At 42.3% G+C, this 16,066-nt stretch overlaps 1 protein-coding gene across 7 annotated transcripts in view; it reads right to left on the minus strand.

Moving 5' to 3' along the window:
- The window catches only part of SEPTIN10 (septin 10), a 50,489-nt gene that overhangs the window by 14,432 nt on the left and 19,991 nt on the right, over positions 1-16,066 (minus strand). For all 7 annotated transcript variants that reach the window (XM_032226181.1, XM_032226183.1, XM_032226182.1 and 4 more), the window contains 2 exons: positions 4,870-5,031; positions 1,968-2,064 (listed from right to left, as the gene is read on the minus strand). In XM_032226181.1, the coding sequence (XP_032082072.1) occupies positions 1,968-2,064; positions 4,870-5,031 (259 nt within the window). The remainder of the gene's footprint in view (positions 1-1,967; positions 2,065-4,869; positions 5,032-16,066) is intronic.

A 16,066-nucleotide genomic window follows, 5' to 3' on the forward strand; every position in this document is an offset into this window, starting at 1 on the left:
AAAAAGCTGTTTATGCAAATAAGCATCATACCATGTCAAAGGGACTCTACCTTCCTGGACATTGTCAAATTATGTTATGCAGTCAGCAAAATAAGATCCAAGTGAACTAATCCCCATTCCTTAACATGGTACAACTATGGCTAATCTTTGAACAATCCTGAATATAAATCTCTCTGTCTCTCCCCTTCCCCCTGCCCTCCCCCTCTCTGTAAAATTTCTTCTGTATTGGAATTTTTGCTTTAGGGGTTAGTTTTAGGTAAACTAAGATAATTTTAAATAAATAACATTTTATTTCTTAGTTTTGCAAAGTTTATACTGACAACAATAGTGGTAACAATATTCTATACTATACTTTTAGCATGTGTTTTATATGCACCCTTCCTCTTTTACTTTTAAACAGTTTTTCATTGTTTTGGTGTATACTGATTTTTGACCAAAATAAACTTTGAACTGAACTGAATAAGCATTCACAACTGGAAAGAAAAAAAAAAGCTAATGATGGCAATCTGAGTAAACAGAAGATCTACAAGCCTTTTCCAGTCAACCGTTCCCTGATTTTTTTCCTCTCTCCTATGCCAGATATTTCAAGGATGTTCCAATTCTTAGGGAGAAAATTTTAGGTGGAATGGAAATGGGAAAAAGGATGGAAAAATTATTTAACTGCAGATAGCATCCAGTGCTGCTCCCAACTTCCTTAACATTTATGTAAATGTTACACCCTTTTTCAAATATGTAAAACCTTAAAGCAAAAATAATACTGATACTTATTTCTTTGGCTGATAATAAGCCAGTTTAGATCTACAAGTAGACAGCCCATTTGGTAGAGTGGTTAAAGGTGCTGGATAAAAGCAGAGGAAACTGTGCCTCTGACTAGGCATGGGGCGGACTTTGGACCAATCCCTTTCTCTCAGCTCTAGGAAAAATGCAGCTAATGGAAGCTACTTTTGAAAATTCTGCCAGGAAAAACTGCAGGGACTTGTCCATGTTGTCATCTACAGTCAAGACTGAAGTGAAGACCTTCTATAATTTTTAATATAGTTCTTAAATAGCAATAGCAACGTCACTTAGACCAACATACAACTTCAGAGTGCTTTACAGCCTTAAGTGGTTTACAGAGTCAGCATATTGCCATCAACAATCTGGGTCATTTTACTGATCTCAGACAGATGGAAAGCTGAGTCAACCTTGAGCCAGTGAGAATCAAACTGCTGGCAATCGGCACTCAGCACACGTGGCCTTCAATACTGCATTCTAACCACTGAGCCACCATAGTTCCAAATAAGCAGCATTCTTTCATGGTGCCTTATAAAAAGGTCTAACCAAAAGTAATTTACCAACTTGTAAATTCATGTGTAAGTTTTAGATTGAAAAGACATATCAGCGAGGCAGAAGTTGTTATCCATATACTGTAGTTCAATTTCTAAAACCTGATCTTACATTTGTTTCTAAAAAAAGATCTTAAGATATCAAAGCTCACTTATCCCAGAGTTTTCCAAAACTGGCTTCATACATGTTGACATATTCTATCATGATATTCTAATTTTTCGAGTTTCACCTGGAGCAAGTTAGATAAAGAGATTGAAGGTTGAACATCACATAGGGACTGAGTGGGAAATCTATACCTGGATCTAATACAAACCTCTACGATTCACATATCATGCTTATAAAATAGCTACTTCTCAAAATGGTATGCTTAGAATTATGGCCAAGATGAGGATTTTATTTAAAATTGGCTTATATTATCGTAACAGTTTCTAAAATGAATAACTTTACTTAAAAAAAAACCTAAGAAATATATCTGGTTCCAGAATATGAAAAAAATGTTGACTCTATTCTGGAATCTGTTAAAAAAAATTTTAGTGGAAATAGATTCCTTAAGGTATTGCAAAATGCACACGTATTTAATTAAAAGCAGACCTTTATTTAAATTTAATTCTGGATGAAGAAGAGTCTAAACTCTTGTTTACCTTGCACAATGCCCCAAGGATACTGGCGAGCCTTTACAACTTTGTTACCGACCTTTAACTCTTCTGTACTCCCCACTACAGCAAATGGCAAGTGTCCCTGAGAAATGTAGATAATGCATTAAATGGCACAGATGAAACTAGAATAAAATAAAACGATGGCATTTTGACTAATTTGTACATATATTTTATCATGGATGAGAGGACTGCTGTTGCATGTGTTATCCAAAACCTGAATGGGAATGGCTCCCTCCTGGAAATGTGGCCATTAGAGTTTCAAGATTGACATCAGGTGCAACCTGAGGACAGGGGAGGGCTTTGTTTACCTAGAAACTCTTTTAGCTATTGGAAGAGTGGGATGTGAAACCTTGTTTTTGAACTTGGGAAGTTTCTAGGGAACACAATAAGCTGATCTTCAGTTGTACATCTCATCCTCTGCTTGATGAAGTAATGTCACCAAGGTTCTGTCTCATTTTCTAACACTAGATTAATATAAGCACTAGTGAAAAGCAAGGATCTAATTTTATAAATTACTAGTAGCTGGATACCCAAGCTTCGCGATGAAACTATGTGATTCGGCTATGCAGGAGGGCTTTGGTTCACAATCCATTGGCTCAATGGTGGTCGGTGATTGAAACACATAAGGGAATATCACTCCTGCCACTTTGAGTTCCATAGGTGGAAGGCGTATACATTTTGGTGAGGTACCAATGTTCAGTACTGTAAGGAGCCCCAGACCGCTCCTGAGTGAAGGAGTGGAACATCTGCCAGTTTGAACTGAGTTAACAGAATGTGAGGCAGCTGGCAGTTAGAATAGAATTCTTTACAGGTGGGGAGGGGGAGTGGAATGTCTAACTCTTTAGCATCAGAGAGTGTTAATATAAGGCAACTGGAAGTTGGAACAGAGTTATTTTCAGGTGGGGAGGGGGAGTAGAACTCCTTAGCATCAGAGCATGTTAATTACTGTATAAGAAATACTAATGATCTGATGGTCATTTTGAAAAATCCTTTCTAGCGAGCATCTAGAAGCTAAGGGGAACATACATGCCAAATTTTAAGTGTTTGTAGGCTTTACAGTTCTGGAGATTTTGTGATGAGTGAATGGTATTTGCCTTTGATAGATAGATAGATAGATAGATAGATAGATAGATAGATAGATAGATAGATAGATAGGTAGGTAGGTAGGTAGGTAGGTAGGTAGGTAGGTAGGTAGGTAGGTAGGTAGGTAGATAGATAGATAGATAGATAGATAGATAGATAGATAGATAGATAGATAGATAGATAGATAGATTTATTTATTTATTTATTTATTTATTTATTTATTTATTTATTTAAATCTTCATTCTAAAAGGGAAGGCCATAAAATTCCTATTCCAAGAGGGCAATATTTCTGTTTAGGTTATTTCCTGGTCATAAAAAGAGATCTAACTATAGCAAGAAACCTGTTCCTCACCTTCTCAGGCTGAAACTTTGACAGGAAGTTTTTTCACAAATCTCATTTCAACTTTAGCAGATATAAATAACTGACGCTGTCGACCAATAAGTTGAAAAATTATGAACTGTCGAGACACTAGTGGAACGACCTGGGTTATTCAAGTAGCAGCTCCAGAAACACTAATATAACTATTCCAGGATGTCAACTGACTTCTGATAACTGAGAACAATATGTGTGAAAAGCAGCCTTAATGCCTGGAAAAAGTAAAACTGTAATAACTTCAGGGTAGACTTCCTAGATTAGCATCACTCTTTTGAAAATGAAGCTATTCTGCCAAATCTTTGTCCAAATTTTGAATTGGTAAAGATTCATTGTGCCTCTTAACATTGGCCTGGTAATTTTTTTCTCAAGACGTAACTGCCTCCCATATAGATGACAGTCCCTTGTCAAATAATTTTTAATGTAAGGTGGTAGAACATTAGCACTGCCATTATAGTAAAAGGAGACAATTGTGGTGGAAGGGCGGGCAAGGGTTAAGTGCTGTATTAAGTTTTGTATTGCATTAAGGCCTCCCACTAGAATATGACACATTCAATAGGGAATTCAGACATCAGAAGAACATGAATTTAATATTTAATAAATTTATTACATCAGTAAAATATACACTTAATTTCTCATGCTTTCATGGAACAGAGTTTAGAGATTTAAAAAATAAAAAGGAGCTATCCTCAGCAGAAAGATTGAAAAGACCTAGCCCTAAAGTGATTAACAACAGATCTCTCTCTTTCTCATTCTATTCATCCATCCATCCACATCCATCCATCCATTCTGCAAGTGCAAGATCTTCTTTTTTCCAGATCAACCAAGATTCATTGGTTGCAACAAGAATTGACTGATTGGCTTGTCGGCTGATGCTAGAGCCTGTCATCGTAGACTGAGATAGACTGACTTCCCAAAGTCACTGGCTGCTGGCGTTCATTCCTAAAGCAAGATTATAACTTATAGTCTCCTGATATCTAGCCTGGTGCCTTAACCACTAGACCATGATGCAAAGGCATGGCGTCAAAAACAAAAAACTAAACACCTGAGAACAATATAAAGAAGAAAATAGCCATAGTAATTTCAGGCTTGTGGTTAAGATAGCCATTCAAGAATTCTCTTCAGCATAAGCACTCAAAGAAGCTGAAATCTGGAATATAAAGATGGGTTCTAGCAAAATTTTAAATGTATGCTGTAAGTGCCACTAATCCAAATTAAATTCAAACTTCATATATGAACATTGTGTTCTATGAAAGAAAAACACACTTGTGGTGGAATGCTTTCTGCTAAAATGTAAAATGTAATTGGTGAACAGTCCAGAAATGACTGGACTGTTCCCATTAAAACGCTATCCTCCATACAAAAACGAAATCAGTAATTGCAGACAATGAGTCTCTAATTTAAATACAGTATCTTTGGAAATATACTTACATTCATGGTAGCATTAATTTTAGCAATGTTCTCATCATCTGTTGGAAACTGGTATATTTGAACTCCATTACTGACCAGCTCACTCATGATTTTGATCTTAAACTTCTGCAGTTCAGATTTGGAAATTGTATCTGCTTTAGCTATAACTGGAATAATGTTCACCTATGAAAGAAATCAGATTGTTACAAAATATGCAAAGATATCAAAATCCTGGAAGATCATTGAGATACTTTTGAGATACCAGTTACTATCACTGAACAGGTAAGTTGTTTTTTAGACTGCACAATATATTGTCTTTTTAGAGATACCAGATAATACTATAATCACCTGAACAATTTTCACCCATTTGTATACTCCATTTAGCCTTTGGTCCATCATTAAACTTATCAGGTATATCACAGAAGATTTTAATATGACTACATGGAAGTTCTTTAATAAATATGAGCTATCGGTTTCATTAGAAATAATATAAGAACTTTTCCTTTAAAGAAAGAAAAAGTTACTGTTATCAGAATGAATTTGTATTTCCTACATTTTCAAAGAGAAAGATAACATTATTTTGGGACTGACTTCATGTAAAACACGTTTTTTTAAAAAAAAGTATTTACATGTGCCCCAACAATCTGCATTAGATTTCTTATGTTTCTTTTGATTTCTTCAATTAAATGCTAAGCAAGCTTGAATATCTGTGAACAGACAATATTTTAGAGTGTCTGAAGGAATACTGGCAATCCCAAGTGAAATCTTTGATATGTGTATGAATAATGCACAAAGGTTGCTTTCATGTCTTCTTGCCATTTTGTTGAAGAGATGAATATTGCTGCTTTGGGGTAAAAATGATCCTTTTGTAGTGGCTGTATCAAGGCTTGTAGATGTTTTCTCCAGACTCAGCTACAAGTTAAAAACCAGATCTGTCCTCATCATTTTTAAAACCTGACTTTCTAGCTAATTAACAGTCTTTTATGACAACTTGTCTCTGCCATAATAGTTTCTTTAGTTTCGTTAATTATGTTTGGGAAGAACTGTAAGGAGAACTACCATATTTCTCAGAGTATAAGACACACCTTTTTCACTCAAAAAAAAAGGCTGAAAATCTGGGTGCATCTTATACACTGAATATATCATTTTTTGCCTTTCAAAACCCTGCCCCTTCACCAAAATGGCCGTGCATTGCCTTTAGGAGGCTTTCAGAGTGCTCTTGGGTGCTGGGGAGGGCAGAAATGAGTGTAAAACGGGCCATTTTTTGCTCAATTTTGCCCTCCCCCCAGCCCCAGGAGCACTCTATAAGCTGCCTAAAGGCTATGCATGCCCTTTTTTTTGACAAAAAATGGGCTGTTTTTTGCTTGTTGGGGGCATTCCCCAGGAGCACTCTACAAACCTCCTAAAGGCTATTCATGCCCTTTAAAAAAAAAAACTGGGCCCGTTTTCGCAAAAAATGGGCCATTTTTGGGAGGTCTTCAGAATGCAAAAAAGATTTTAAAATAATTTCCTTCTTTAAAATCTTGGCGCGTCTTATACTCCGGTGCGTCTTATACTCCAAAAAATATGGTACATCAGTGCAAGGAAAGGATGGAAATATAAAAAACATTTAGAAATGGGAAGGAGACGGAGAAAATAATCCAAGCCTAAAAGTGCTAAATCCAGATCCCATTCCACCCCATTTTATCACTCCATAGATTGCTAACAAAGAGCATTCTGCAGCCAATTTAGATTAGCAGAAAATCAGATTCCTACACAAAATTTTTAGTTTCAAGCCTGAACAATATCTTCAAAACATAAATGAATGCCTTAAAATTAAATTATTTTTGCATATAACATTGATATAAAGAATTATTTTTTAAAAATGTTTGGAAGCTGAAGAGACATTTTAGACATTTAGACATTTATTACGATTTATAGGCCGCCCTTCTCCCTGAGGGGACTCAGGGCGGCTTACAATCACGGGAAGGGGGTGCAATAATACAAGACAAACAGTGAGTAAACAAGATAGATAATAAAACACTAACTTGCATTCAACAGTCAACCAACACTCGGGCGGGTAATTTAAAAACTTATCCCCAGGCCTGCTGGGAGAGCCAGGTCTTAAGGGCCATGCGGAAGGTCTGGATGGTGGTGAGGGTACGAATCTCAACGGGGAGATCGTTCCACAGGGTCGGAGCTGCAACAGAAAAGGCTCTCCTCCGTGTAGTCGCCAGTCGACATTGACTGGCAGATGGAATCCGGAGGAGGCCCAATCTGTGCGATCTAATCGGTCGAAGGGAGGTAATCGGCAGAAGGCGGTCTCTCAAGTACCCAGATCCACTACCATGGAGTGCTTTAAAGGTGGTCATCAATACCCTGAAGCGCACCCGGAGATCGACAGGTAGCCAGTGCAGCTCGCGGAGGATGGGTGTAATGTGGGTGAACCGCGGTGCGCCCACTATCACTCGCGCGGCTGCATTCTGGACTAACTGCAGTCGCCGGATGCACTTCAAGGGCAACCCCATGTAGAGCCCATTGCAATATTCCAGCCTAGAGATCACAAGGGCTCGAGTGACTGTTGTGAGAGCCTCCCGGTTCAGGTAGGGCCGTAACTGGCGGACCAGGCGAACCTGGGCAAATGCCCCCCTGGTCACAGCCGACAACTGATGGTTAAAAGTCAGCTGTGGATCCAGGAGGACTCCTAGATTACGGACCCTATCTGAGGGGTATAAAATTTGACCCCCCAGCCTGAGTGTTGGGATGTCAGCCAAATTGTTGGGAGGGAAACACAACAGCCACTCGGTCTTGTCCGGGTTGAGCACCAGTTTGTTAGCGCTCATCCAGTCCTTAACGGCCTCAAGGCCCCGGCTCATCACGTCCACCGCTTCATTGAGTTGGCACGGGGCGGACAGATACAGTTGAGTATCGTCCGCATATTGATGGTATTTTATCCCGTGCCTCCGGATGATCTCGCCCAGCGGTTTCATGTAAATGTTAAATAGTAGGGGGGATAAGACCGAACCCTGCGGCACCCCATATGTTAGGGGCCTCAGGGACGATCTCTGCCCCCCGACCAACACCGACTGCGACCTGTCCGAGAGGTAGGAGGAGAACCACTGCAAAACAGTGCCTCCCACCCCCACCTCCCGCAGTCGTCGCAGAAGGATACCATGGTCGATGGTATCGAAAGCCGCTGAGAGGTCAAGGAGAACCAGGATGGACGCATGGCCTCCATCTCTGGCCCTCCAGAGATCATCGGTCAATGCGACCAAAGCGGTTTCAGTGCTGTAACCGGGTCTGAAGCCGGACTGGAAGGGGTCAAGATAGCTAGCTTCCTCCAAGGCCCGTTGAAGCTGGAAGGCCACCACCTTCTCGACAACCTTCCCAATAAAGGGGAGGTTGGAGACAGGACAATAGTTGTTTAAAATGGCTGGATCCAAGGATGGTTTCTTCAGGAGGGGTCTCACCACCGCCGTCTTAAGTGCGGCGGGGAAGTGCCCCTCCCGAAGGGAGGCGGTCACGACCGCCTGGATCCAGCCATGTGTCACCTCCCTGCTGTTGGCAACCAGCCAGGAGGGACACGGGTCCAGAATACAGGTGGAGGCACTTACAGCTCGAATGGCCTTGTCCACATCCCCAGAGGCAACATCCTGGAACTCAACCCAGAGATGGTTTGCCAAGTAATCCCCCTGTGTCTCGGCTGGATCTACGGCGGTGGAGTCCAAGTCCGAACGAAACCGAGCAACTTTGTCCGCCAAGAATTGGGCATAGTCCTCAGCCCTACCCTGCAAGGGGTCTCCCGCATCCCTCCTATTAAGGAGGGAGCGGGTGATCCTAAACAGGGCGGCTGGGCGTGACTCGGCGGACGCTACCAAGGCGGAGATATGCGTTCTTTTGGCAACTCTTAGTGCCCGGATGTAATCCTTGGTGCAGGTAGTCAAAAGTGCTCGGTTCTCCTCGGACTTATCGGACCTCCACAGGTGCTCTAGGCGTCTCCTCCGGTGCTTCTTCTCCCGGAGCTCCTCGGTGAACCAAGGAGGTCTCCGGGATCCGCTGACCCGGAGGGGCCGTAGTGGCGCAATCTGGTCAAGAGACTCCGACGCCGCCGAATGCCAGGCGGCAACCAGAGTCTCCGCCGAACTGTGGGCGAGAGTGTCGGGAATTACCCCAAGCTCCGTCTGGAACCTCAAAGGGTCCATAAGTCGCCTGGGGCGGAACCACCTGGTCGGTTCCTCCTCCCTACGGTGGGGGTTTGGCCTCCGGAAGTCAAGCCTCAGTAGGCAGTGGTCTGACCACGACAGGGGTATGATCTCATTACCCCTCAGACCAAGATCACGCATCCACTGCTCCGAGAGGAATACGAGGTCGAGCATGTGACCCGCTGTATGAGTTGGGCCCCGAATTACCTGGGTCAGGCCCATGGCTGTCATGGAAGCCATGAACTCCTGCGCCCCATCAGAGCGTTCACCGAGCGATGGCAAGTTAAAGTCCCCCAGAACTATAAGCCTGGGGAGCTCAACTGCCAGCTCGGCTACCGACTCGAGGAGCAAGGGGAGGGATGCTGCAACGCAGTTGGGAGGCAGGTACGTTAGCAGTAAACCCACTTGACCCTTGAGGTCCAACTTTATCAGCAGGGACTCACACCCGGCAAGCTCCGGAGCAGGGACCCTACGAGGTAACAGAGACTCCCGGATAATAATAGCCACACCGCCACCCCTTCCCTGGGCTCTCGGCTGATGAAGCACCTGAAATCCCTCTGGGCACATCTCTACAAGGGGGACTCCTCCTTCTGTGCCCAGCCAGGTTTCAGTAATACATGCCAGGTCTGCCCTCTCGTCAACAATTAAGTCCCGGACGAGGGGAGCTTTGTGAACAACAGACCTGGCATTTAGCAACAGCAGCCTGAGACCAGGGTCCTGACTACTCGCGCCATCTGGTCTTGGAGTGGGACTCATAGGGCCGGAAGGAGGGATCTCTGTAATGTAGCGAACCCTCCTTCCCTGGTAATGGCTTGCCCTAAAGTCCCCGCCATATCTGCCCCTCCCTGTTATGACCGCAATGCTCCGACCCTCTCCCGTGGCCATAGTCCCCCCGACCACCCCGGTGACCCCCACAAACCCCGGCAGGTCCTCCGAGTCAATCATACCCAAGCTCTCACACAAGCAGTCCTCACGAGTAATTAAAAAACACAGATTACAACAATAATAATAATAAAAGTGAGATCATTCACGCCATCCCAGACAATCCCATGCACTCAACATACCAGTTTAAAAAATTAAAATTTAAAAATTAAAAGTTGCGCAAGTTGGCAAGTCCGTACTAAGCTTGTGATAGTCCAAGGCGTCCTCCACCCTCCCCTAGGGGGGGAGGGGGGAGAGGTACTCCACTCCTCTCCCTTCCTATGGCAATTAATTGGCAAGATGGTTAAAGGCCCAGTTCCAATCCACTGAAAATACATAGAGGGGGGAGGATGGTGCCTCCCTCCCTCTGGTAGGATTGAAAAGTCCCAGGAGTCTAGATGATTTAGGGGCCTGCCAAAGATGTTAAGTCCGGACTGCCAAACGTGTAGTAAAAGGCAGAGTCTGAGTGGCTGCAGTAGTGACACTGGGGCAGAGAGAGGTGACACTGATTGAACAGATGTAGTTCGTTCATACATATAAAAATCCGTATAAAAATCCGAGGGCTGCAGTTGCAGTAGTGGCCACTGGGGGGAGTCCAAGCTGCCAGCTCTTGTCTCTCCGGAATAATGGCGTCTAATACAAAATGATAGCAATAGTGGTGACTAATGCGATACTCCTGAAGTAGTAGCAGCAGTGGATGGCACTGGTCACCACAGGAGGCCTGTCGTTGGGTTCCTTGAGTCCCAGTCCGAGCAGAAAGATGGTCAGGCAACGTGGGGCCTCGTAGGGACAGCGGCAAAAGCGAAAGAAAACGCCGCGCCAGGAGGGAAGGGGGGGAGTCCACAGGGCTATGGTGGGGGCAAGAAGCCAGTCCCCCAGTCCCAATAGGCATCTCTCCTGGGCTCCCCACCCCCTCTTCGGGGCACACACCAACGCCTCGGCACTGCTCAGTCAAAGGAAAAGTCCAACACTTCCCAGGGCAACGGGGCCGAAACCGCCGCCTCTTGCACAAAGCCGTCTCTGCCGCCGCCGCCAGCCAGCTGTGTAAGTAGGTCAATGAAAGAAACGGGGGAGGCAACGCCGTCCAGAAGCCGCTCAAATGCAGCCCCCTCCTCAAATAGTTACCTCCCTGAAGAGCCCAAACGTCCGTGCTCTGCAGGAACCCCTCTGCTTCCATGTCCAGGGTCCTGGTCATCTGAATTATTTCTTTGCTGTCTTTCGGTAGCCGGAGCGGTAAGACTCGGCAGCCATTCTCATTCTCACGCATGCGCAGGCCTATGTCAAATACACATTTTCTCTATCAACTCATTTACAACTATCTTTCAGATGTGGATGCCTAGCTATCTATTCTCGTGACATCTTCATTAGACTTAGTTCATATTAAACAGACAAGAGATGAATCCAGACAGGACTAACATGATGAGTAGCAGTTATTTAATAAGGAGTTCACTTTGTTCAGATGACTACCCTAGAGTTTTAGTTAACTTGCTTATTCAGTTCATCTACTTATGATAATAAATAGCAACAGTAAAAAAATTGTTGAAGCAGTACAAATTAGTATTTAAATATATATAAAACTCATTTTTTTTCATTCTCTCTGAGGTGTACTTCTATTAATGTTAGTTAGTTTTAAAATGATAGTGCAATTGCTTTAAATAGCATGGAACATTTTACTTAATAGAATGGTAGCACAAAGATTATTTCACTGCCCAAAGCACTTATAGAAAGCCTAGTCCATACCAAATCAATATAAGACAGGTTGGTTATTCATTTCACAGGAAACTAGACTCTAATTGGAAGGGAGTTCATGGTCATCTACTCCAACCAATTCTTGATAGCTGTTAAGATCCAACTTAAAATGGGGACTTTACTACTGTATTAGGCAGTTCATTTCACTGTGTGAGGTTTTACTTTCAGAAAATTCCTTTCAATATTCAGCTTGAATGTCTTTTCTTTTAATTTCAATCTTCTCAGTTTCAATACAAAATAGACCCACTCCCTCTTAAACTAACTTCCAGATTTATATAGACTACAATAATATCTTCCTTCAGTCATTATCATTACTTTAAAACAGTCCTAATTACAATTATAGAAAATATTTTTAATTAGAATATAATTTCAGCCCATGCCTCTAATTATGATAATGTAGCTATTTGATAACAATAGTTCCCATTTATTTCTTACATATTTTCCTCGCCCTGCAGTCTGATTAAAGTTTGCTTTTGTTTTCTACTACAATTCAACATTGCAGTATATCGAAACGCATCCAGCTCTGCACATTGTTACTTTTAGAAGCAGCTCATACTTTATGTCAAACATGGTTTTTAATTTTTTACTTGAAGCTTAGGTGTGTTTTAGCGTAGAGAATATCTTTACACAAATATATCAATATCTAGACAGGTTGATGTTGAGTAGCTGTCATGACATTCATGTTAATTAGCTTATGTGTTCTGTTGGGTCTACAGACCAAATCAAATCCCAGAAATATATCCGATATTTTAAAAAATACCGTATTTTTCGGAGTATAAGACGCACCAGAGTATAAGATGCACCCAGGTTTTGAAGAGGCTTTTTTAAAAAAATAGTAGGTAGGTAAATAGAGGGAGGGAGGGAGGGAGGGAGGGAGAGAGAGAGAGAGAGAGAGAGAGATACAGTAGGTAGGTAGGGAGAATAGTTATGTAGGTAGGTAGATAAAGGGAGGGGGGAGAGAGAGAGAGAGAGAGAAATAGAGTAGGTAGGTAGGTAAGGAGAGAGTGTAGATAGGTATGTAGGTAGAGGGATAGAGAGAGATAGAGAGAGAAAAATACAGTAGATAGGTGGGGGAGAGAAAGAGTAGGTAAGTTGGTAGGTAGAAGGATAGAGAAAGAGAGAGAGAGAAATACAGTAGATAGGTAGGGGGGAGAGCGCGAGAGAGTATGTAGGTAGGTAGGTATATAAGTAGATGGAGGGAGGGAGGGAGAGGGAGAGAGAGAGAGAGAGAGAAATACAGTAGGTAGGTAGGTAAGGAGAGAGTGTAGATAGGTATGTAGGTAGAGGGATAGAGAGAAATAGAGAGAGATAGAGAGAGAAAAATACAGTAGATAGGTGGGGGAGAGAGAGAGTAGGTAAGTTGGTAGGTAGAAGGATAGAGAAAGAGAGAGAGAAATACAGTAGATAGGTAGGGGGGAGAGCGCGAGAGAGTATGTAGGTAGGTAGGTATATAAGTAGATGGAGGGAGGGAGGGAGAGGGAGAGGGAAAGAGAGAGAGAGAGAGAGAGAGAGAAATACAGTAGGTAGGGAGGGTGGGAGGGAGAAAGAGAGTAGGTAGGTAGGTAGATGTTTCCAGGTGTATTTATCCATGTGCTGGAGAAGGAAACAGCTGACAACCTGTAGCACCTAAAACTTTGTTTCTGCTGGGACAGCACTTACAATACAATACAATAGCAAAATTGGAAGGGACCTTGGAGGTGTTCTCATCCAACCCCCTGCCTATACCGTTCCAGACAAATGACTATCCAACAACTTCTTAAAGATTTCCAGTGTTGGGGCATTCACAACTTCTGGACGCAAGATGTTCCACTGATTAATTGTTCTAACTGTCAGGAAATTTCTCCTCAGTTCTAAGTTGCTTCTCTCCTTGATTAGTTTCCATCCATTGCTTCTAGTTCTACCCTCAGGTGCCTTGGAGAATAGTTTGATTCCCTCTTCTTGGTGGCAACCCCTGAGATATTGGAACACTGCTATCATGTCTCCCCTAGTCCTTCTTTTCATTAAACTAGACATACCCAGTTCCTGCAATCGTTCTTCATATGTTTTAGCCTCCAGTCCCCTAATTATCTTTGTTGCTCTTCTCTGCACTCTTTGTAGAATCTCCACATCTCTTTTACATTGTGACGACCAAAACTGAATGCAGTATTCCAAGTGTGGCCTTACCAAGGCATTATAAAGTGGTTTTAACACTTCACGTGATCTTGATTCCATCCCTCTGTTTATGCAGCCTAGAACTCTGTTGGCTTTTTTGGCAGCTGCTGCACATTGCTGGCTCATATTTAAATGGTTGTCCACTAGGATTCCAAGATTCCTTTCACAGTTACTACTATTGAGCAAGGTACCACCCATACCTGTGCATTTTGTTTTTCTTGCCTAAATGTAGAACCTTATTTTTTTCACCATTGAATTTCATTTTGTTAGAAAGTGCCCAATGTTCAGGTTTGTCAAGATCCTTCTGTATCTTAAGCCTATCTTCTGGAGTGTTGGCTATTCCTGCCAGCTTGGTGTCATCTGCAAATTTGATGAGTTCCCCATTTATTCCCTCATCCAAATCATTGATGAAGATGTTGAAGAGGACTGGGCCCAAAACAGTGCCTTGGGGTACTCCACTGCATATTTCCCTCCATGTAGATGCAGTTCCATTGAGGACTACACGTTGAGTGCGGTTGGTCAGCCGGTTACAAATCCATCTGGTGGTGATGCTGTCCAACCCACATCCTTCTACTTTATGTAGTAGTAAGTTATGGTCTACCTTATCAAATGCCTTACTGAAGTCCAAGTAAACTATATCGACGGCATTCCTCTGGTCCACTAATTTTGTCACTTGGTCAAAGAATGCAATAAGATTAGTCTGGCATGATCTGTTTTTGACAAACCCATGTTGGCTTTTGGCTACTACTTTGTTTACTTCTAGGTGTTCGCTAATTCGTTGCTTGATTATCTTTTCCAGAATCTTTCTTGGTATTGAGGTCAGGCTGATAGGTCTATAGTTTCCTGGATCTATTTTTTTCCCTTTTTTGAAGATGGGAACCACATCATCTCTTTTCCAGTCCTCTGGCAGTTCCCCGGTGCTCCAGGATCTCTGAAAGATATAGTTCAGTGGTTCTGAGATCTCATCTGCCAGTTCCTTCAGAACCCTGGGGTATAATCCGTCCGGTCCTGGTGATTTGAACTCGTCTAGGGGTAGACAAGTGCTCACTTACCATTTTCTTCCCTATTTCAATTTGTGTTCCTAATCTGATTTTTGTGGTGCTGTTTTTATAGGTTGGACTGTTTTATCCCTTTGTGTAAAGACAGATGCAAAAAATGAGTTAAATAGTTCTGCTTTCTTCCTGTTGCTTGTCACCTTCTTGCCACTTTCTCCCAGCAATGGACCAGTTGTTTCCTTACTTAACCTTTTTCATGTTTTTAACATGTTGGAAGAAACTTTTTTCGTTATTTTTTTACTTTTGTGGCAAGCCTTTCTTCATTGTAAGCCTTAGCTTTCCTTACTTCATCTTTACAGGCTCGGGCTATTTGCTGATATTCTGCCTTAGTTATGTTCCCCCCTTTCCACTCTTTATACTTAACTTTTTGGTCTTTCAATTTGTCAGAGAGTTCTTTATGCAGCCATGCTGGTTTCTTTTGGGAGCTGTTATTTTTCTTCTTCATTGGTATTGTGCTAGACTGAGCTTTTGTAATCTCATTTTTCAAAATTTCCCAAGCTTCTTGAGTTGGTTTCCCCTTTAGGATTCTCATCCATGGAATTCTTCCCAAGCTCTCTCTAAGTTTATTGAAATTAGCTCTCTTAAAATCCAAGACTCTAGTTTGACTTTGTTCTACTACTTGTGTTTGCATAATGTTGCATTCCAATATTGCATGGTCACTTGCCCCCAGGGTTCCTATGGCTTCAACACCTTCTATCATTTCCTCTCTGTTAGTGAGAATTAAGTTTAATATGGCAGATCCCCTTGTTCCCTTCTCTACTTTTTGGGAAACAAAGTTGTCTGCTAGGTTTGTTAGGAACCTATTGGATCTTCCATTGGTGCAGAGTTTATTTCCCAGTTGATGTCAGGGGAGTTAAAATCCCCCATTACTATTGTGGTGTGCTTCCTACATACCTTAGTTAGCTGACTAGCAAAAAGTTCATCTACTTTGTCTGCTTGGTTGGGTGGCCTGTAGTATAGACCCATGGCAATGTTGTCGTCCCCCCCCCCCGCCAACCTTTAATATTGACCCAAATGCATTCAAGATAGTTCTCATCATTGTTGTGCTCTATTTCTGTAGAGATGTAGTTATTTCTTATATATAGTGCAACTCCATCTCCTCCTTTATTTGGTCTATTTCTTTTAAATAATTTAAATCCTTAAATAATACACTTGATCAAT

This window comes from Thamnophis elegans, chromosome 11, assembly GCF_009769535.1.
Source record: "Thamnophis elegans isolate rThaEle1 chromosome 11, rThaEle1.pri, whole genome shotgun sequence".
In the NCBI taxonomy this organism is placed as follows: Eukaryota; Metazoa; Chordata; class Lepidosauria; order Squamata; family Colubridae; genus Thamnophis; species Thamnophis elegans.